This window comes from Peromyscus maniculatus, chromosome 18 (assembly GCF_049852395.1).
Source record: "Peromyscus maniculatus bairdii isolate BWxNUB_F1_BW_parent chromosome 18, HU_Pman_BW_mat_3.1, whole genome shotgun sequence".
Lineage (NCBI taxonomy): Eukaryota > Metazoa > Chordata > Mammalia > Rodentia > Cricetidae > Peromyscus > Peromyscus maniculatus.
The window spans coordinates 36,572,593-36,596,380 of NC_134869.1; the positions used below are offsets into that span (position 1 = coordinate 36,572,593).

The 23,788-nt window shown below is 40.4% G+C and overlaps 1 protein-coding gene across 11 annotated transcripts in view; it reads left to right on the plus strand.

The window, feature by feature from the left end:
- The first annotated feature begins 3,720 nt into the window (after positions 1–3,720).
- The window catches only part of Kcnc2 (potassium voltage-gated channel subfamily C member 2), a 188,378-nt gene continuing 168,310 nt past the window's right edge, over positions 3,721–23,788 (plus strand). For 3 of the 11 annotated variants that reach the window (XM_015993249.3, XM_015993252.3, XM_015993250.3), the window contains exons 1-2: positions 3,721–4,488; positions 5,665–6,385. In XM_015993249.3, the coding sequence (XP_015848735.1) occupies positions 5,684–6,385 (702 nt within the window). In that variant the 5' untranslated portion in view covers positions 3,721–4,488; positions 5,665–5,683. Of the gene's footprint in view, positions 4,489–5,002; positions 5,061–5,664; positions 6,386–23,788 lie in introns of those variants that run through there. The other 8 variants (XR_013045552.1, XM_015993246.3, XM_015993243.3 and 5 more) reach the window with 5 other exon arrangements.

Genomic DNA, 23,788 nt, shown 5'->3' on the forward strand with positions numbered 1-23,788 from the left:
GATAAAGTAAACATATATCTGTGAAATGAGAGTAGAAGCCAAGAAAATACTAAAAATAGTTGAATCACAACTTACCTAACATCCATGACTTAGGAACAAGATTAATTAGAATCTACTGATAACTTAATCTTTATATAGAGGGCAACCACCTTAAGCATCATGATTTATTGTACCTACATTGTGTGTGTGTGTGTGTGTGTGTGTGTGTGTGTGTGTGTGTGTGTGTGTGTGTGTGTGTGTAGGACACTAACTGATACCAGGTATCTTCTTCAATGACTTCTTCCCCTTATTTTCTGAGACAGACTGTTTCACTGAACCTGAAGCTCACTGCGTGGCTGTACTGGCTTATGAATGTGTCACAGGGTTGTTCTGTCTCTGCCTGCTTAGCACTGAGATTCCAAGGCATGCCCTGTGGTGTCAGACTTTTTATATTAGTTATGGGGATTCAATTCAGGTTCTCATGCCTGTGTGGCAAGCGCTTTAAGGACTGACAGTTCTCCACAGTCCACTTTCATCTATTTTAAGTGAATTGCCGGTGTAGAAGACAGTGATACAGAATTTTCTATCAAAAGAAGCTACTTTCAACTCTTTTTAACTGCTTATCAGTGAACAACATCCTATATACACGGACCTTTTTTCTCTTCCTTCAATCTAAAATGCCTTTCTTCAGAACACTTGCACATTAATTTTTTTAAGTAAGCAGTAAGTTAAAATTGACTAAATATCTTTGCTGTGATGGATATTTATGCATATCCCTGGTCCCCAAGAAAAGCTGTGGCATGTATTACATACAAATGAAACTGCCACATCCTAAAATTATGAATTTATCTTACTGAAGTCTATTTCATTATAATCCACATAAATGACTAGTTTAGGTAGGAATGGAAATGCATTGCATAAATGTTAATGGCCTAATTCTGTGTTCCCAAAGTATATTGAAAAATTTGATCCTACAGTGTTGGAAGGTGAGTTCTTTTTGGATGTGTTTAGGTAATAAGCATGGAATCATGCTGTTATAAAAGGACTGATGGGAAGTGAGTTCTCTCTCCCTTCTGCTCTACTTCTGTGTGGGAACACAGTAAAAAGGTCCACAAGACAGTCTAGAAACCTCCTTCTGGACTTCTTAGACTCCTGACCTGCAAAAAGATAAAACAAAGCAAAACAAAACCCAATTTCTATACTTACAAATTACTCTGTGATTCCCTGTTAAGGTAACATAGAATGGATTACGTTAACAAAACAGGTCATTAAAAGATGACTAAAAACAAGTGTTTTAACAGAAAATTATTTTTTAAAGTGCACATCTATTATCAGGCTTCGAGAGCTTTACTTTCTCTGTATTCATGCAGACTGCAGTAGCTGAGTATTTGGGGGCCCTGCACAAGAGGTATCTGATGGGAAATGTGGTTATTTTTCATCCACTGGAGTGGAACTCTTTATGAATATGTTACATTGCAAAGATGAGCATTTAAAAAAATTGTTGGAGCTGGGCGGTGGTGGCGCACGCCTTTAATCCCCGCACTCAGGAGGCAGAGCCAGGCGGATCTCTGTGAGTTCGAGGCCAGCCTGGGCTACCAAGTGAGCTCCAGGAAAGGCGCAAAACTACACAGAGAAACCCTGTCTCGAAAAAACCAAAAAAAAAAATTGTTGGACTTTAAAAGATTTTTTTTTTTTGCTTAGATATTAAACTTTTACAAGTATGTCATTCTGAGTCATAGTGTTTCCATTTCTTTTTGGACAGGATCTCATTCTCTAGCCCAGATCAATATAGGTCTCACTGTGGAATCAGGCTGGAGCCTTGAACATGAAATCGTCCACTGTTCTCCGTCTCTTGGGTGCTGGCATCAGAGGCATGAACCAGCATCCCAGGCTCAGCACATCTTTTCCTGGGATCCAGAGTTCTGGCGCTGATGATGTAATGCTTACTTTCTGTAGCCTTTTCTGATGCTAAGTCCAGAACACAAAGGGAGCCCCATTTCCGTTGCTTCCCTGTGAGCAGTGCTGGTGTCCATACAGCCTTTCAAACCTTTGCTCCACATCAGTCAGAAAGAAAACCGGAGCTGCTGGTTTTTTTTTTTTTTTTTTTTTTTTTTTTTTAATTTTTTTCTCCTCGGTTTTGCTCATCATCTTTTAATGCTTTGCTGTCTTTTCACTTTTATCTGAATTTTACAGCAAGATCAGTGGAGAGAGCTGGCTGGAGGGGTTTTCTGTTCTCCTTTCTCTTATATAACGAACCCAGGATGTTTGTATTAGGATGCTCTTCTACTGAGAAGGTAACAAAAACAGCCTTTCCTCCATTGCTTGTGTTCCAGTTCTTTCTCGACATATGCATCCCATCCTTCATGTCCCCAAAGTTTGCTGTCAAATTTCTCTGCCACATTCTTTGACTTTACATACATGAATCCTAAGAAAATTCTGACTTCTTCCTCTTGTCACTCCTGGAGAGCTCATATAAACTTAGACCCGGTCGATGTGCTAGAGTTTACATCTCCATTTCCCTCCCTGCAAATTCTTTTCCTCACTCTCCTTTTGTTTTTGGCTCTCTCAAATATTTCCCTAGAAAACAACGAACATTATGAAACTGAAGTCTTTCATTAGTGATTCCTGCCACCAATATATAACTTGTCTTTCTATAGTCATACTAATTAGTATAGAATATCAATACTTCTTTTATTACAAGTAAAAGATGGAATTTATGCAAACAATTTTGCAGTTATTATGCTCTCAGTAAATATCTTTTATTAGAAATGCTTGGGTTACTATTATTGTTATTGTTAATTTACATTTAAGCTTACATCTTTTTCTATATTGAACTTATAGACGTTAAAGAGACAGGAAGAGACTTATGACAACCCAGGCATGTCAAGTTGACAACTGAAGTTAATTTTGTCACAAAATAATAGAATTGATAGCAATGTTTGTTCTTCAAAGATGCCTTCTTCCACTTACATCCTGGTACTTCCTTGTCGGATATTCATCCTAACAATGTTAAATGAATTGTAGAATTGTACTCTTCTTAGATTCAGGCTCCTCCTCCATTCTACCTACCTCCTCTGTATTTGCTTGAATTGTACACACAAATAAACACAGAGAACATTTTGGTGATGTGACTAGTTTGAGTTGATCATGCTGTTCTCCAAGACGATCTATTAGAGTCCTAATGTCCACTACTTAGAGTGTGATTTTATTTGGAGACCGCATCTTTCTAGAGGTGACCAAGTCAAAATGAGGCCATTAGCATAGGGTGATGTCTTCAGGAAAAAGGGAGAATTTGGACAGAGAGATAACATGCCCACAGGAAGAGAGTGATGTGAGGAGAGGAAGGGAGAAGACAAGCACCTTCAAGATGATGAGAGCTGAACATTACAGTCTATCCTCAGGGCCTACAGAAGGACCAATCCTGAATTCTGGGACTGTGGGGTGTTACTTTTCTTCTGGGTAAGCCCTGCAGTTTATAATGCTTAGTTCAATCAGCACTCGCAATGTAAACAAGGCCCAACAGATAGTTGAGTTTAGCAGGACTAGCCTCGATTTGTTGCTTGGTTATTTCAGACAAAGGCAGCTGAAGTTGTACTTTTTGGAGCATTATGTTCCTGGGATCAACTTTTAAAACTTGTTTCGGTTTATATAACCGTGCTGTGATGCCTGGAGACCTACATTTGAGTGAAGAGAGAAAGTGGAGCCTTGTAGAAGACACAGGAAACAAGATCCCCTGTCACCTGTAAGCAGTCCCCTCCTGCCAGCTGTCATTAAGGCAAAGATGCAATTGGGTTTAGATTCTCTCACTTGTTGGGAGGGGTGGGGCAGTGGAGTGACGGAACATGAAGACAGGTGCCTAAAGAGTGCAAGCCGAAGCTCCAGAGAGGGCGAGGATGAAGCTGTTCATCCTCGATTTCCCCAGACCCACCCACCCACTCTGTAGCTCTGTGCTCAGGCGAGCGGTGCTGAAGGAACAGCTCTAACAGAGGCTGTTTTCGGGCGGGGGTTGCGGGGTGGGGGGGGGGGGGGAAGGACCAAATCTGTGGATCCACATCTAAGCTGGGCACCTTCACTTTCAACCGGGTGAGCCCCTCTGCTCCCCACCGCCTCGCCCCGTCCTCCGGGGTCAGCCTCCTCTCCAGGGCAACAGCCAGCCGGGCTGAAGGTCTGCGGCGGGGTCGGGCTGCGCCAGCTGGACCCGCCCCGAGCTCCATGGTTCGCCCAGCCCCGCGCGATGGGGACTCTGGGCGCGGAGGGTGGCTCTGGGAGAGCCCGCAGATCTCAGCAGCGTGAAGGCGGGGAGCGCAGCGGGCGGCGGGCGGGGACTTTCTCCCCGACCTCGGCACCCAGGGAAGCGGCTCAACCACCTGAACCCCGAAAACGCCAACAAGTAGTTTCTCCTTCGAGAAGGGCGGCTCAGCGGGCCGCAGAGACTCCGTCGGGCTTCCGGGGAAAACCTCGTCTACTCGGAGACCCAGGCAGATCCACTTTTCTCCCTGTCTCCTTAAGGTATCCGGGGACGAGGAGGGGGAGTAAGAAAGGGCGGTGCAGGCGGGCATCCCCCTGCCTGGCTGTGAGAATGTGGATGCGAAGAGCCCTAGGGAGAGACTGGATACAGCCGGTCTCCCAGCTCAGGGACCCAGGGGGTGTGCCTCCTGCGGCTTCTCCTGGGCCTCACCCCTCCTCGAAAGCAACCCCCCGACTCTCCACCTCAAGATTATTTGTTTTTCTTGGGAATGGGGGGGGGAGGGGGAGGGGTGGGATCGATTGCTCACTTTTTGTCCTCAAAGATGGATCCTAGTTAGTCCAGTTTCCTTCCCCAAGTAATAATAACATTAGCAACAGCGATAACAGTAATGTGAAGAGGAAATTGGAGGAGGAAATTAGTCAGAAGTCTCCTTGGTGAAAGGCAGCGAAGCAGCAGGGACGTGTGTGTGTGTGTGTGTGTGTGTGTGTGTGTGTGTGTGTTGTTGTTGTTGTTGCTGTTCTGATTTCCGTCTTCAGTTTTCTGCTTGGTAGGTGAGGGAGGGCAGTGAACGGAGAACAGAGCGGGGCAAACGGGTATCCAGGCTTGGCCAAGGGTATGCAGACAGCTGGGGCCCCCGAGGGCTCCCCCCCTCCCCAACACTGCTAAGTTGCCTTAGCCAACCTAACTCCCTGGTGGGAGAAATGACACTAAAACCAGGGGAAGGGGTTGAAAGAGATGTGGGAGAGTGGGGCAGGGGGTCCGTCTAAAGAGAGGAAGGTCCTGGGGCAAAGAGGGGGTGCTGGAGAGTGAGCAGTGGAGGGTTAGGGGAGCTTGGGGACTTAAAGCAGGCTGGATTTGTCAGGGACAGAGGAGAAACAAGGTGGAGGGTAAAAGGAAGGGGAGGTCAGAGCCAAGGGTGGGTGGACTGTGTGCGGCAAGAGAAAAGGTTTCCTGGAAGGTCAAGGGAAACTCAACTGTTCTTGATTCTCTATGGGAACCTGGGCCAGGCATGATGCAAGAGGCGGCGGGGACCGGACTGGATACCAAGCTCCTCCTGGGAGGGTCCTTCCCACTTGCCAGCTAGTCATCTTGGCACTCTGTGGTTGAGGTGGGGGGTAGAGGCGTCCGCGCGCGCGCGGGGTGGGGGGTGGGGGTCATGGTGAGTCTATGGCCCACGAGACTCGGCTTTCACTCGGTGCCCTGTTCGCCTCCCCTAGTCATGTCTGAGCCACAGCGATGGGCAAGATCGAGAACAACGAGAGGGTGATCCTCAATGTCGGGGGCACCCGGCACGAAACCTACCGCAGCACCCTCAAGACCCTTCCCGGAACTCGCCTGGCCCTCCTCGCCTCCTCCGAACCTCAGGGCGACTGCCTGACCGCGGCGGGCGACAAGCTGCAGCCCCTGCCCCCTCCGCTCTCTCCGCCGCCGCGACCGCCTTCCCTGTCCCCGGTCCCCAGCAGCTGCTTCGAGGGCGGCGCGGGCAACTGCAGTTCCCACGGTGGCAACGGCGGTGGCGGCGGCGGCGACCACCACCCTGGGGGTGGCCGCGAATTCTTCTTCGATCGCCACCCCGGGGTCTTCGCCTATGTGCTCAACTACTACCGCACGGGCAAGCTGCACTGCCCCGCCGACGTGTGCGGGCCGCTCTTCGAGGAGGAGCTGGCCTTCTGGGGCATCGACGAGACCGACGTGGAGCCCTGCTGCTGGATGACCTACAGGCAGCATCGCGACGCGGAGGAGGCCCTGGACATCTTCGAGACGCCCGACCTCATCGGGGGCGACCCTGGGGACGACGAGGACCTAGCGGCCAAGAGGCTGGGCATTGAGGATGCTGCAGGGCTTGGAGGACCCGATGGCAAGTCTGGCCGCTGGAGGAGGCTGCAGCCCCGCATGTGGGCCCTCTTCGAGGACCCCTACTCATCCAGAGCCGCCAGGGTAAGACCCGAATCTACCACCTTTCCCTGTGGCCGCAAAATCTTCCAACTTCCCTTCAAACTTTGGTTCTTTCCTCCAACAGCCCCTGAAATGAAGAGGAAGAGGGGGAGCTCACTAGAGATGGTTTTCGAGGGTCTCCATGTAGGGTAGGGAAAGCCCAGAGACCCTTGCCTCATCTTTCCACCCTCCCTGACCGTCACTCTACTGACCTTCCAATCAAACAGATTTATTCTAGCAGGTGCGACCCATGTCAGAGTCCTGGGCTGTGTCCTAATGCCTTTGCTATATTCACCTTAGTTTTTGCCTTAACTTTTTTTTTTTTGGTTCCAACTTTTTCCGTTAGCTAGGATGTGTTTCGGAGTCTGCTGTCCATCCTGATGTGACATTTTCAACGAGGCCTGACTCTCAGATCTGACTCACCAGGGCGGTAGCTACAAGAACGGTCTACTGTGAGGACAGAGAAAGGGGAAATGGAACCTGCATCCTTGGACTGGGTGGAGGTAGGGTGTGTAGGGAGGATCATTGTGTGAGGAGAATACTCCTGTCCCTGTCTCTTCCCAAGGGAGAAGACTATGTTGTTACAATTGCTGTTCCTAATGTTCCTGCCTGCACTCTGGATCCTCAGGCTGGGTGTCTTTCTTCTTAGGTGTGTTTTTTCAGGTTGATCGGGAATCAAGCACCTCGTTGACCTGTCTTCTGTTCTCTATAACCCAGTGACTCTGACTATTGAAAACTTTCTCTGACTTTTTAACATTATAATCTTAGCCTCAATGTTTCTTTTAGGTTTCTAATTTAAGTGAGCAATTACATTTACTCCATGCCTTTCCTAGGTACCTTCCCAGAATCCCATGAAGGGACTAGAGATATTACTAATGATGGTGTCTCCAGTTGAAAGGAAATAGGAGAAATAAAAAAAAAATCCCAAACACAATACAGTATCTGAATTGGTCTTAATTATATATGAGGACAGACACTGAATTTAGTAAATCTTTACAAATGCATATGTCTTGTTTTTGCTACCCAGAAAAGACCCTCATCCCTTCAGGATGGTAATTATCCCTCCCTAAGTTTGGCTCCATCCTCTTGACCAGTTTTCTTTGAAGAAATCTTTGCATCTTAGCTATTGTACTACTATCTACCCACCAACTTCCAGGGAGATATGCTTCTGACACCATCTCAGAAGTGTGCACATTTGTTTGGTTTTCAGGCAGAAGTAGGACACAAAGAGACAAAGTAAAATAGTGATGATCTCTAGGGCCTGGCCTTTGGAGCCATGCATAAACTTGAGCATGATCTTACATTCCTATATTCAAACATGGAATCACTAATGATAATCCTAAAATTTTGCTTTAAAAAGTATTCCATAACTGCAAAAAGAGTTTGCATTTTAGAGGTGATTATTGATAGATGGACAAGGTGGTGTATGTCTTCAATCCCAGTACTTGGGAGGCAGAGGCAGGCAGATCCAGGAGTTTGAGGCCAGCGTGGTCTACAAGAGCTAGTTCCAGGACAGCCAGGCTACACAGAGAATCTCTGTCTCAGACAAAAAGTACTTATTGATATCAATAATATCACAGGCTCGTGAACATTACTTTGCATTTTTTGGTCTTCAGCTGAATGCCACTGTGCTCTTCCCCCTGGGTGGAGAAAGAGATAACTTGATTTTGTTTTCAGGTTCATCAGATGACCGTTTTCTTCAGTCTGTATACAATAAAACAAACAGATGTTTTATTATTTTTCTTCCTGATAACTTAGCATGATATCTTCAGTTTTGTATTTTATCTTTGTGTTTTGTATTTTATAGTAAGCCAGGTCCTATAACTAAAATTTTTATGAAGTGACCGACTTTTATTCTTACTATGAAATTTGACTCTATTGATTATTAGCCAAAGGGTAGTTCATTGACTTGGCAGTTACTGCAGATCATACTTAGATTTTGTTGTAATTATATGGAAGATTTAACTTGTATCTGTTGTAGATGAAGAAAGAATCAAGCGATCAGTACAAGGTCAGGAGCAGGTGAGAACAAAATCAGCTGACAGTCACCAGCCTGGCCTGAGATCTGTTTTAGAAGTCACCTCGCAAGGACCTTCTCCTTTCTAAATGAGATGAGGAAAATAAAGAATCAGATGTTAAGAAACGGCCAAGGTCATACATCAAATTGTTAGCTGAACCACAATCATTCTAGTGGTGTCATGACATCCTCCCAGCCCCTTCCCACAAAAACCCTTGATCATAGCTGACTAGACTGTGGCGTCTCTGTATATCCTATTGCTCTTGTGATCCAGTGCTGCCTAAGATATTAACTGTGGTTCCCACTTGGAAAGGTCGTTTATGACATGTCCCTTCTTTCATGAACCCTGTTGGTACTTTCTGTTTGTCATTATCCAGTCAGTGTCTAGTATGCTGCTTTTCTTTGCGGACTTTGAGTTCAGGCAAGCACCTTTTCAAATCACTAAGGGTTGTCTAGATCAGAAGGCATAGATGAATTCGTAAGTGAGTTAATATTTGAGCTCCAAGGATGGCCTGAAATAATGATATCAGACTTTTTCTTCATGTAGAATACTACTGAGGAGGCACCAGGGTAAAACTGTGCTCAAGTGGTGTGATTCTAGGAAACATAAATCAATTATCAAGTGATTTCCATCAGCTCTTCTCTGATCATCACAAATCTCCTTCCTAATACAATATTTTATAAACTTTCTACCTTTCCATTAGTTCATATTTTTATTGTAATATGTAGATGGACAATTTTAACTGAACTTCTTTTTCAATTTTTACACTCATTCCTTTATATGTTTTATGATTTTCTAATATCAAGGAGATTGCTACAATTTTAAAATAGGTGTGATTTATTTTTACCCTTATGACCCACACTGTCACACTAAAACACTAGTTATAGGAAATGGTAATTGACTTTTATGACACTGCAATTTTGCCTCCTGTTGGCGGGCATGTCCTTTTATATCTAGAATTTTAATTTATGATATAAATAGATATTTGAGAGATTTTGGTCAATAAGTTTTTCTGCCATACGTATGAGTTCTTTTACTTGGTAAGAAATGTATAAAAAATTCCAACTTAAGTGGTCATGGAACTCTCTTGTGGAAAACTGTTCAGGAAAGAGAGAAAGTTGGCTCTATTGGCAATATTTACAAATAGTGATGAACAAGGAGGGATGCATTTGTGAAAGTGTTATGTAGTCTATACTTCCAACTCAACTTCTTCAGTTCAGAGCATGAGTTTTTATTCAAGATTCAGTGCAATAAGAGGATACAGTAGGTCGAAATTTCTGGGTAGAGCCTCTGGATTATTTTTTCAAGTTACTGTTACTCTAAGTATAAATTACCAGGCTTAGAAAAACATATCAAAGAATGTGTTTCAATTCTAAAGTGCTGAGGGGGGATTATGTTGACCCGAGTTCTTTCCATTTTTACTTTGTGGGTGCAGTGAGGTGACTGACTTCACTTCTGTTTGAGAGTGTGACCCCTTTTTGATGACTTATGCCTGTCTTTAATTACTAGGTAGATTTTTCACTTTTCATAGCTATGTTAAAAGAGCATTTTTTTTCTAATGGTCATATATAGCTCGCTCACAAATGATGGTAGCCAGATGTGAATTTCTTTTAGAAATCTTGTTTCTTCAGGTTGTATTTATTGTTTAATTACGCTACACCAAAATCTACATAAAATAAAGGCAAGGCATGTGGAAGATACTGTTCTTTGTTCTCAAAAAGCTAATTATTGTGTTTTGCAAAAAAAAAAAAGGTAGCCCTTCTCCAATTGTTTGATGGTAAAAACTACATTCTAGCTGTTTTATAATACCAAGGATGTTACATATTTTTCACCCCAGAGACCATTTGACTTTAGAGTCTCTTCTATCTATCATTTAAATTACTATGACAACTCATGTCTCCAGACTTTAGCCTGTGCCGTGGCCTTCATCTTCAACTTATCTTGGGTGTATTTTTGTCACAATGATTTCCCATTGTTAAAAATCTTTAGCTGATGCCATGAATTTCAGAATAAAATTTACACTGCTTAATATGATAATTAAGATTTTTATCGTCTAGCTGCTACTTCTACACCTTTTTTAAAGCTTCAACATCTTTCTCTTTGTCTTTAATGGTCAATGGACCAAAAATGGCATGCTTGGATAGGTCAGTTAGTATTGTCTTAGAGTTTTAATATGAGGGTTCTTTCAATCTTGGTTTTTTGATTTCAGAATAATCTATAGCCTTTTCCCAGTATAATGAAGGCTGTACTTGCACCAAACAAGTGAACTACTAGAATGTGGCTAAATTTCTTCATTTTTTTCTCTATTAATTTTGAGTCATGGCCAAGTGTAGAACAAAGCAAATTCAAGTTCATGTCCTTTAGAAGATTTTAATATGATGTCTGATTGTCTTCATTTTCAATCTAAGGACCTTTTGACCTTTTCCAGAACACTAATTATATAATTCATTAATAAATTCAGTTCTAGTTAAGTTGATGTACTGTGATGATTAAACAGGACCAGAGAGTACCTAAGTCTCAATATATCAGCAAAGGAACCAAGCCACTTATTGGTTACATTACATTTTTGGTAGCATATATGATCACACACTAAGAGATGTTTCATTGTTGGGTACCAGGTGTACCAAAGATGAATGTAGTTGAGCAGATTAAGTACACTTTTCATGTATACTTTTAACAGCTCATTTGTAGACTCAAGTTTAAAAATTGAATAGAGACAAGAAAGTGTTTCTTCCTTCTCAAGAGGTTATTTGCAAAGCAAATAAAAATAAAGAAATGTTCAAGTTTATGTGAAGATGCAGATCAAATTTTCCCATTTGGATATTTAAATCACCACAATTTATTTTTACTACCACAAAGTAAATGTATTTCAAGTTTTATATGTTTTGAACTTTTGAGTCATACATCCTTTTTATTATGGCAACCTTTAAGATATGTCTAAATGAAATAGCAAAGGCACTAAAGATAAATACAGCTCTCCAGAAGGAAATATAGAGTGGCAAATATTCTAAACAATAACCATGAATATATTACAGAACCATAATTCAATTCTGCTTGAAGTTTTAAGGGCTTTTCTTTTAGAACAGTTCAGACAGTCTTTTGTGATATAATAGCATGGTTTGATGCTTGTTTCACAGGCTGAAGGGTGGCAATTTTAATTCTGTGCAGTCAATATTTTCACAGGGAGTGAGTAGAATGTGGGTTTGGAGGGGAAAAGAAAGCTGAGGTAGAGAATATATATGGAAACAACTGGGGGAAAATCTGCATTAGGAGCTGTAAGAACCTTGCTCTTATTCTGTTGTCAAAACGGGTTGAGCTCAGTTCATCTTCTTCTGCCTTACTCCAGCAAGCAAATAATAAATAAAAACTGGGGATGACGCATTGGACTAAGATAGTACCAAAACATCTTTTCATCTCTAAGGTTTTGATGTCTGTAGGGTAATTATTGCTAAAGATCCTGGGTAGGAACAGCACGTCTGTACCCATTTCGATTGCACTCAGAGAACTGTCACACCAATAAGGTAAACTAGAATTGATTTTTTTCATTTGTAACTTTCTACCTTTTTTTTTCTCCCCCCTTACAGCTGTTGGGTAGCTGCTGCTCTGGTTACCATAGAAACAGTTAGCTCCTAGCTTCCTGTTTCCATTGAAAACAGCTTTCTCTTAACCACATATTGATCTCAGGAAATCATTTTGCTGTGGCTCTGTCATAAAAGCCATAAAGATGATCTGCTCCATCATTTCCTAGGTCTCAGATTCAGTGCAGGTGTAGATCCATCCACCCACAAGGGTAACTGATTAGATAATCTCAATTTTATTTCCATTTGAAAAGTGCCTTGGCAAAGACACCATCCTTTTCTCTTTCCCATATTTTATACAACAGGGAGAGTCTTATTCATGTGAGGCTTTCGAGATGTGTCTAACACGTTTAAATGTTTACAAAACTGTTGAAATCCTTCCAGTTTTCATCTCCTTCATAACCTAGACTATCAGAGTGAATGTGGAGAATAGTTTGCTGTCTGGCACACTTGAAAGCTAAGATTTAATGTGTTCATTTATCAGAACTTTCAAAGTGATATGTATGTTTATTATATAGGGCTCTGCATTTCTCTTTTGAGAACATAGTCTATTGCAGTATATAGGTGTTTACATATAAAAAAAGATGAAAAATACATTTTCAAGGAACAAGTTTATGTAATTTTATATGGAAAGGAGATGGAGATTTGTAGGAATATGGTTTTAAGTTTCAAGAATACTTTATGTGTTTGGTATATATATTCCAAATACCCAATATATGTATGTATATATCCCAAATAGTATATATATATATATATATATATATATATATATCCCAATCCCAAATAAATATATATGTTTATGTTTATACACACACATCTCCCATATATAAACTGTTTCTACAGGATTTATGACTGAGAAATGAAATAGACTTTCAGTGTTCATGAGGATTAGATTTGGAAGAAAATTCAGTCATCTGCCCCAACTTCCTCCTTTTTAAGAGACAAACTGACATGTTCTGGCCATGACTAGTTAGTGATAATTGAGGGGCTAGAATTAAGATCATGTGACTTCTGGGTCAGTGTTCTTTCCATTCAAACGAGGTTGCTTAGTCTAGCCTGTGCTTCCCATTGAATGCATACACTTAGTCACCGAGAAGCAGCAAGTATCTTAGGAAGAGTAATGTCAATCTCTGCCTAAAATGATCAATCTGTGTTTATTGAGCAAATATCAGGGAACTGCCACTTCTGTAGGGACCATCAGAGCTTCCATGTATCTTTCCAGGCTGCCTTCTTCAGTTCCACATTCTGTCTTTGTACTGCCTTTAAAGCTACAGAATTAACCTTCTGACACACCAACCTCCTTTTTATCCTCACAGTCTGAAAGCTTGACTCCTTGGTGTCTAAAGATTTTCCCTTGTTCAACTCTTATAAGATTTATTGTTTTTGATTTCTTAATGCAATCCTGGTTCAACCTGTGGGTGATGGATAACATATTTTGTAGAGGGTAGTCTTTTCAAATGTAGTTAACCAGGATTATGTGTTTATACTAGGATAACTGGTGATTAGGGAAGGTAAAATGTATTTAAGGCTGGTGGAAATACAGTTGTGAAGTTGGACATTATTGTGAGATCAGTAAACACAATGCATTTTTTTCCTGCACCATTTTATAATGGTCAGTTAGTTGAAGGCATATAGTGTGATTGTAAAGCAATGCTATAATTGTGGCAGTGTCTGACAGAATGCATTTTTTAAAAGATTTATTTTTATTATATATATGTGTCTGTGTGGGTTTATACACATGGCACAGGTACACATGTCCGCAGATGTCTGAAGTGTCAGATGCCCCTGGAGTTGGGGTTACAGGCACTTGATGTGGGTGCTGGGAATTGAACTCAGGTCCTCAGGAAGAGCAGTATGTGCTCTTAACCACTGAACCATCTCTCCAGCCCCCTCCCCCCCCCAATGCATTTTATAGGACTCAAAACAGAAAAATTCTGGGCAGAATGATACTTATGATACAAAGCTAAAAATACTCCAGGACTGCTATAGTAGGTTAACTGGGCTCTTCTGAAACTTGACCATGATAAGGACATTCTTCCAATATGATAGTATTTAGAACTCAATGTGTTCAGAAAATCCTATGAAGATACCTCGGGGCATCTCAATTATTCTTTATGCTCTTGTGTGTGAAGAAGATCTATGTCTGTGTGCTATCAAAAAGTACTGACATTCTTCATGCATCTAACTAAATGTTTAGGTTTTATTTATACAGACAAGGCTCAGTTAAGGTGATTTTCTGCTTGTTTATCCACGCCATTGTACTGTTGACATCTTTAAAAACTGAAACAAAAGCTGGAACAGTCTATTGCTGGTGGGGCAGGGTTCTTTGATTTTTTTTTTGAGACAGCTTATGCTGGTCTTGATTCATTATGTAGTTGCAGATGACCTTGAACTCCTTATCATCCTGTCTCTACATCCCAAGTACTAGGATTTGAGGGATATGCCACCATACCTGGCCCGAGACAATCTTTTTCAATAGCTAACTAGTGATTTAGTCTCAGGAGTAGCAAGTGCTCCCCATTAAGTTACCTTTCTAGAAAAAGACTTAGGGACGAAAAACCAACAACATTGGCTGCACATATTCTTTTATTTTATATCAATATTTTGTCTAGATTGAAAAATACTTAGGGAATCAAGGGAGAGGAAAATGACATAATTACATTTCAATTGAAATATGTTCAAATATTCAGTAAATATAAAATAATTTTTTAATAAGATAAAACCATTTTAAAGATTATCAACACACTCAAATAATATGTTTAATTTTAAGACTACATGGTAATGAATTATGTTCATGCAAAAGCCCTTTGGTCAAATAATTGAGTAGTTGAGTGCTTTGCAGGATGTATATAAAAATTCATATCTGAGTTCTTAAGTATACAATGGAAATTCAGATATGAATTGTTTATTTTAGTAGTTTTGAATTTATGGATTTATTATAAAATGCTATTTACTAAAAGAGAATATTGTATAGTAATTATATTGGTGCCATAGTAGTGACCATAGGATGAATAAACTTTGTGTTTTTACTGATGTTGTTATATTAATTTTGGATAAGATTAGTAAAATTAGCATTTAAGGAAAAATAACAACACAGTTACTGTGGTTTAACTTATTCTTAACTTGTCCATCATTCAGGCATCTTGCAGAGAGAAATGACAGAGCAATTATGAAAGCTGTGAGAATATCTGCAGTACAACCACTGTTTTGGGTAGATTAAGTAGAAAATGGGCAGAATATAGCTGTGACCTTTTCTTGTCTATAAAATTGAGCCTGAAATAACAGTAGGCTTTGGTTTGTCCTATACCAATTAGAATTGTATGATGAGATCAGAGTGAATCCATTACAGTCCTGTCATGTGACCAACAGATGCAGCAAAGTTGAACTATTGTATTTATACTATGAATGATAAATATTGGTGAGCTTATGATTCATCTCTAGTCTCATAATTGTATATATTATACCTTGCTATGTAGAGACACAGAATTCAAACAAATTAATGACATAATATTTAATATATTAGACTTCAAAGACATTAGAATGATTAGTCTTGATGTAAAAGCAGGGTTAGGTTTAATTAATTTTCTTACTTTTTTAATATATTACATTTTAGTTGCAATGTACATATTATCAGATTTTCATAGTTTTTAAATTTAGTGGTTTTTTTTCAACCTGCTCCTCTAAATTTCTTTGGATAGCATTGATTTAATGAATATTTGATTCATCTGTCTAACATTGATTTGTAGAACTAAGCATAGGGGACAAGGATCTTCATATATTCTTTCAGCATGGGTTTCTTTGTTGATAGCATTTTGTGTTTTCTCTACCTTGGTCTGAATTTATTGGCTGATGAAATAGCATATTGTAAAACATGACAATATTCTCCTCTAACTAAGAACCAAGTGAAAAGCAAGAATCAATGATCTTAATGCTTTTAACTTTATGTCTCTCAACTGGCAACTGCTTCAACAGTTGGCCAGGACTACGCTGCACAATAAGAATTCAAAATAAATTGAGACTTGGCATTTGGTCTCAGGATACATATTTGCAGGGAGAAAAAGATCTATAAATTAATAGTTATAATATCATACATTACATACCACACACTTTATTGAAGATAGGATATAAGGCAAATACATGGAGTAGGGAGGGAGGTAGGCTGTTGTGTAAGGAAGGCATCATCTTAATTGACTCCCAGAAGATACATAGACATTTGCACATAACCAAAGGGAAGGGCAACATAGCAGTGAAAAACATGGATGCTTCATAGCTAGTATCACATCAAGTAACACTGGATAACAGGGAGGTCAGAGGGCATGGGATATAGAAAGACAGGATAGTACAAGGTCAGAGGGCATGGGATATAGAAAGACAGGACAGTATAAGGTCAGAGGTCACAGGATACAGAGAGACAGGCTATCTTATCTGGAAGCACTCACTTTGAAACTGCTTCTCTTCTTTGGGTCAGAGAGATGGAAACTCATCTGGCTGCTTCCCACTTGGTTTTGAGGCGAGTGTAGGGTTGGACTCAGCCTGCTACATTTTCATTCTCACAACACGTTAGATTCAGGAGTGATCTTTAGAAGTGATTTCTCTGAGTCCCCTTTGGGTCACTGAGCTAGAGAGAAAGTGACAATACCTTGTTGAATGGTTGCTATAAAGGCAGTGCACGCCTTTAATCCCAGCACTCGGGAGGCAGAGCCAGGTACATCTCTGTGAGTTCGAGGCCAGCCTGGTCTACAGAGCGAGATCCAGGACAGGCACCAAAACTACACAGAAAAACCCTGTCTTGAAAAACCAAAATAAATAAATAAATAAATAAATAAATAAATAAATAAATAAATAAATAAAATTAAAAAAATAAAGATAAACTAAAGGTATTTGTGTTAAAAATCCTGGTCCCATTCTAAAAACATCATTTGTCTTGCTATAATTATTATTAATGCTTTTGAGGCATTTTGGGAGGTAATGTGGTCGCAACCATCAATCTTATGGAAATTTCCTTGCATTTGGAATGGTTTTGAAGAGGTTATCTCTCCTTGAGAATTTTCTTCTGGATACTTGAATGACTATTGGACTGGAAAATGACCATTGGTCACTCATGCTTAAATAGAGATTAATTAGAACAACATCCTATACATTTTTATTATGTATCAGGCATTTTTTTTCAAGTGGCACAGTGAAGACATATCCTCAGCCCTTAACATGCTGGTAGTGTACTGAAACAGAACGAAAGGATGGTGGCTTTGCCACATCATGGCATCTTCAGTAGATGGAAGCTGGAGTACTTTGGAGACCAACACAGTCATGTTGGGAATGTCATATCTTCCTGAAGAAGAATGACGCAGAAGAGAAAGAGAATATGTTCAGATTTTTTTTTTCAGATATGAGGAACAGCCTAAATAAAGTTTCAGAATGAGAGGAGGGTGGGGCTTGTTCAAAGCACTGTGGGTAAGCGAATACAACTAGATTTCTAAGGGAGAGAAGATTCAGCCAGTGGCAGAGCTGAGATTGATTGGCTCAAAAGTCCTGGAAAATTCTATTGCAAAAGTCTGGTCTCTGTTGGTAATGGGGCTTCTTCCTACCCGATTCCTCTAGTCTCTCTGTATAAGCTTTGGATGGCCTGACCTTAAACGTGGTATCTTCCTGTCAAAAATCTCTTTCCTACTGTTCTTTTGCACAGTAAGGGAGGCTTCATATTTCTTTCTAACTCTGCATTGAATGGTTATGGTTTGGATATTGGCTCATGGTAATGATTCTTTCCTGGGCTTTAGTACTATCATATTTAGAACTATTTCTTGTGATTCTTTGCATTTTATATTTCTGTATCAACAACCTAATTTCAAAAAACTATTTTATAGATATTATGACTATTATGTTGTGCACCTCTTAAAATTTTTGATAGGTTTGATTCACACTAAAATAAGACAGGAAGGGATGAGTACTCTTCTTTCCAGGAAATACAGAATTTATGTTGCTACTACTTTGAATTAAAGTCCATGAATAGAATATCAAAATTTCCATTTCTATGCCACATAACTGGCTACCCAGTGTAGTCATCCATGTGGATTCCAAAGTCACAAACTTGAAACAGAATTGTATATAACTCGTAGGTTTAAATATTCCTCAAGACATTGCTTCAAACAAAATTTTCTTTCAAAAGGTTCATAAAGGAGCAAGGATGTCAAGGAAGAAAATAAAAACAAACAAACAAACTAACTAACAAACATCGTAGAGTTAAAGCTAGAAGAAGATGGTGATGTCAGATCCAAGGCCAAGGAATTTTCCTAATGTATATGCACACATTTCCTTGTCTAGGAAATCTTTATTCCTTTTCTTTGGCTACAAACTAAAATCACTGAATTCTATAGCTCTTCAAATGCTGTGACTTCTCAAACTCACAGCCATTGTTTCCAACTTTGCCATAAAAATAGAGCTTAATTCAAGCAATAGTTTCTCTCTTCAGTGAATACAAGAAATGTGTTCTCATTTTTTACTTAGGCACACCATTATTCTCATAGCCTCGAATGGCCTGCCTTCCCACCTTGGTTTAATAGAGTGATGCAGTCATCTTTTAGCATCCTGCAAGCCTTACTCCTTTTCATCTCCCAAACATTCTTCAAAACTGTTTGTCCAAGCTTCCATCCCTCTTCATAGACTTGTATTCTAGTGCTAGACTGACTGCAGCAATTTCCTAGGACAGCCATAAGAAACCACCACATGCTGGGCATGGTGGCCCACACCTTTAATCCCAGCAGAGCCAGGTGGATCTCTGTGAGTTCGAGGCCAGCCTGGTCTACAGAGTGAGATCCAGGACAGGCACCAAACTACACAGAGAAACACTGTCTCACAAAACCAAGAAAAAAAAAAAAGAAGAAGAAGAAAAAAAAGAAACCACCACACAACTAATGACTTAAAATAGCAGAAACATACCCTCTTACAGTTGTGGGGTCTGCAATTGGGAATCAGCAGTCTTAGCTTCTTCTGGAGAGTCAGAAGGGCAGTCTACTCACTGCTGGCATCTGATGGTTGCTCAGCAGGCCTGGGCTGCCTCTGACCATGGATGCATCCCTCCAGGTGCCTTCCTAATCTCTGCTCACAAGCTCTCTGAGCTGGTTTTATTTTTCTTCTGGTAAAGATCACAAACAGCAGATTAGAACCTATCCCAATCCAGTGTGTCTCTATTTTAATTTTACCAATTATATAGGCAAATATGCTTTTCTTTCAGATAAGGGCATGCTATGATCTTTGTGGTACACATAAATTTGAACATCATTGTTCAACAGTTTTTTCATTTCCTGTTTTTGTTATTCACTTATAGCACTCAAGAAATCTTTCTTTTTTCAAAAAATTTCTTCCCTCCCTCCCTCCCTCCCTCCCTCCTTCCCTTTTTCCTTCCTTCCTTCCTTCCTTCCTTCCTTCCTTCCTTCCTTCCTTCCTTCCTTCCTTCCTTCCTTCCTTCTTTCCTTTCTTTATTTTTTTTTAATTGAGATAGAGCTCTCACTCTGTGCCCTGGCTAGTCTGGATCTCATTATGTAGTCCAGGCTGACCCTGAACTTGCAACAATCCTCTCGACTCATTTTCCTTAGTGCTGGGGTTACAGAAATGAGCCATCACATTGAGTGTTTTTCTTATTTTCTTTTGCCCCCTTTCCATACTCTAATAGATAAAATGCCTTTGTAATTCTTCTAAAAATATTAATTTTAGGGAATTTAAAAACTTGTCTTTTACTTCTGGTACTAACACTAGTCTCTTTCTGAACATTCTTTTTCTGTTGACCTTCTTGTATCTTAAGTGATTGATTCTCTCTAAATGTCATTTCCTCTAAAGGGCTGAGGGTGACTGTGGTACAGTGGCTGTGGGTAAACAGGCGATCATGTATATGCATACCTGTAAGGTGAGTGAAGAAGAGCAGATGCATGAACTCGAGGTTCCTGCAACAGTCTAAGAAAGTAATGAGCTTTTGACATGCAAGCATGGAGACCTGAGTTCTGCTTCCATCACTCACGTGAAAAAAATGGAAGTGACTGTGTGGGTGTGCATAACTCAAGCACTGTGGACTTGCTGGCATCAAGTTCATTGAGAAACACTGGCTAAAGAGAATAAGGTGGAGAGAGAGAGAGCTGGACGCTCAATGTCCTCCTCTGACTTCTCATACAGGCATGTACATTCTCACACACAGGCACACACACACACACACACACACACACACACACACACACACGTACACACACACACACAGGCACTCAGACATAGACACATGCACACAGAGACATATAGACACACATACAGACATACACATGCAGATACAAACACAGACATGGATACACATAGAGACACAGATACAGACATATGGACACAGACATGCACACAGACACACACAGACACTGACACAGGAACCCAGATACAGACACATACACACACAGACACACACACACACACACAGAGACACAGACACGCACACACACAGACATAGATACACACAGAGACACAGACACAGACACAGGAACCCAGATACAGACACATACACATAGGGACACACACAGTCACAGACATAGACACACACACACAGACACACAGGCACATGCAACACTCTCTCCTGTATCTAATATTGAATTGCATTACTCTATTCAAACTGCATCTCCACTAGTTAAATCCTATCTGCTTCATATCTAAATATTTTTATTTAGAACGGAAATTATTCTAATTTCGATCCTTGTGGTGTTTTTTGGTCAACAACTTAAATGAGATTTGGATAAGGAGTGAGGCTCTCGTACTAGAATTAGATTGGAGATGTGTCTGTGTCACCTAATGAGGGGAAGAACTGAAAAGTACAGAGTTAAAGGAGTTCATCTTTGTGAGAGTGTTGTAGCATCAGTTCCACAAACTTGGATGGATGGCCTACTAAGCGCCTTGACAATGTGCTATAACCTTTTTTCCCCCTGGGATGTAGATCTGTATAAAATTATATGTTGAACACCATCTCCAACATACTATTAAGTATTAAGTGTTCATTAAGATGCAGAGTAACAGATAAAAATGGTATACTGCAGGGCACTAACTATGTAACTCATGTGTGAATCAGTAGTCACTAAATGTTAGGCCTGGGGCATTACTGTACACTGCTTTGGTTTTTTTTTTTTTTTTTTTCAAGACAGGGTTTCTCTGTAGCTCTGCTGTAGATTTTATACACTATACTTAGCCTAAACTATATTCATAAAAAGTTCTTTTCATCAGTAATAAACTTACTTTAGTTCACTTCTTTACCTTATTTGCTTTATAAATGCTTTAATTTTTTTTAAGCTTTTAACTTTGTAATAAACACGTAGCTTAATGACACAGATACACTATGGAGCCGTAGAACATCTTGTTTTCTTATAAACCGACTATAGAAGCCTGTTTCTCTTTTTAAAATTATTTCTTAGTCATTTTTACTTTGTACATGTTTTTGTTAGTGACTAAGACACAAAAGTGTTAATGAGCCTGGGTCCACACAGGGTCTGCATCATAAGTATCTCCATCTTCCTCCTGTGCCTTTGTTCCACAGGGAAGCCTTACCAGGCAGCCACACACATGGAGCTGTCGTGTCTGAGGACAAGGTCTCATGGAATGGAGCTGTTCCACAGTTAACTATGTTTTCATCACAGAAGATGTGCATCCTATAAAAACGATAAAAAGTCTAGTATAGCACACACATGACCCAGGAGCATAGCTGTTTGTTATTGTCATTGGGGTTGCGTGAAAACATTATTGTGATTTTTCTACCTCTGGTATCACAGTAGACTTGTTTACCACAAATGCATAATGTGTTATGCTGCCACTTTATGATGGCTACCACGTTATGTTATCACTAGGTGACAGGTAGTTTTCAGCCCCTTTCTAATCAGATGGGCACAATATATCTGGTTCTTGTTTGCCCAAACCACATTACTTGCTACATGATTGTAGATGCTCATTGACTCCCTGTCTTCATTGGTTACAGAGTTATATAGCAGATACTCTTGTATCTTTTGTGTTCCCCATATTTATGAATAGTAGGTGGCAATTTTCCTCATAGGTTTTTTGAAAATAGCAATTATATATGTTTATGGGACATAATGTAATGTTTTGATATATATTTGTAATGTGGAATGATTAAATCAGGCTAATTAACAAACTCAGCATATCATGTACTTATTTTTTTTGTTGTGAAAGCATTTAAAATCCACTCATTTAGCAATTTTGAAATATAATATGAATTATTTATTGTAACCACCATACTGTGCAGTGGATCACTAAAGCTTATTGCCCTCAGCAGGGTTTCATCACTGTCTGAATAACTTTGTGATTTCCTTTCCTACAAGGCTATGTGCCCCTCTGATTCTTTCCCACAAAGGCAGTATATTTCTTCTCTCTTTTGAGCCCACATTTTCCCCACTTTTTATCTACTCTAGTCTTCGAAAACTCAGTCCAAATGAGAAGTTGCAAAGCCCACGTACAGTGAGTAATTTTAATTCCTGTTAGACTAACATGGAAACATTTTTCTGAAAATCATCCTTTTGGACAACAGTAACACTTTATTTTGTCACCTACCTACTGAGAATACATTTGTAAGAGCCATGAACTTTGATCACTCAACAGATGTTTCTGAGTCTCCGCAGGAATCATGCCCTTAAGTTGAAAGGATGTTTACATATTAGTGTGCTTTAATTTTACCAGAGAGGCAATGCCAGTGGGAGTGTATGTCAAGTCCTCATTAGGCAGCCATGTCTCTGCCTGGCAGTGACAGATGACTCTGGTTGTCCTGCTAAGTACATGAATTAAGACCTTCGCTGAAGGATACTGTGTCCTCAGGAAAGATGTGGGAAGAATAGACATTGAAGCAGCAGTGCAATCAGACAAGGAGATCAGAGAAAAAGGAGTCCTATTTAGCACACTCTTGCGATTTTGCTTCATTAGCAAATTAGGATGATCCAAAGGTGATTTTTTTCCCTCATATGATCTGGAGTAAATTGTATCAGATGAAGGAGGCAAAGACAATTTATATTTAAAACACAATTATGTGCAGATAGCCCAACTGAGCTGGAACAATATCAGGATTTTTTAAAGGTACTTAAGGAGACACACATACATCACTGTGGGAATGAGAAAAGTATCTGTATATAAGATCTCACTAAGCATAATAGAGATTAAGGATAATGTAATTTTCCTGAGTTCCAGCCCTGAGAAAATTCCTCCCAGAGTCCTGGGAAAGTCACTACCTAAGGCGTAAGGTGTGGGTTATCTGAGGGAAAGGAATCTATGTACGCTACGCTCTTTTATCCATTAACTTTATTCCTCTATGACAAAACTCTAGCTATGGAGCTTCAGTCCCCTCCTGAGTCTTTGCAGCTCCATTTTCTGTCCCCTCATAGTTCTGGTAATAACTAAGCCCTTATGCTTTTGGTCTCATCTTCATCCTCTGCTCCTTCATCCTCCATCTATCTTTCCTGGCTCCTTACTCCTGTCCCTGATAGACTCTACAAGAGATCTGCTTTACCCTCTACAGAATCTCTGTCTTCCTCTCCTCTCTCTGGCCATAAGGTTCTGTGTCTTCTGTTCCTGCCTAACCCTTCCCTCTTCCTCTCCTCTCTCTGACCATGCAGTTCTGGGTCTGCCTGTGGAATTCCACTCCAGTCCTTACAGCACCTGGTTATGCAAAAAGCCCTGTTTTCCTCAGTCAGTTGCTCTGGAATGACTTAGGCTTGAAGGCAAGGGATGGTGTGAGCTTCATTTGCACAAGAAGCAAAGCTGTGCATCTACAGCGTGCTTGTGTCCTAGGCTCAGCAGGG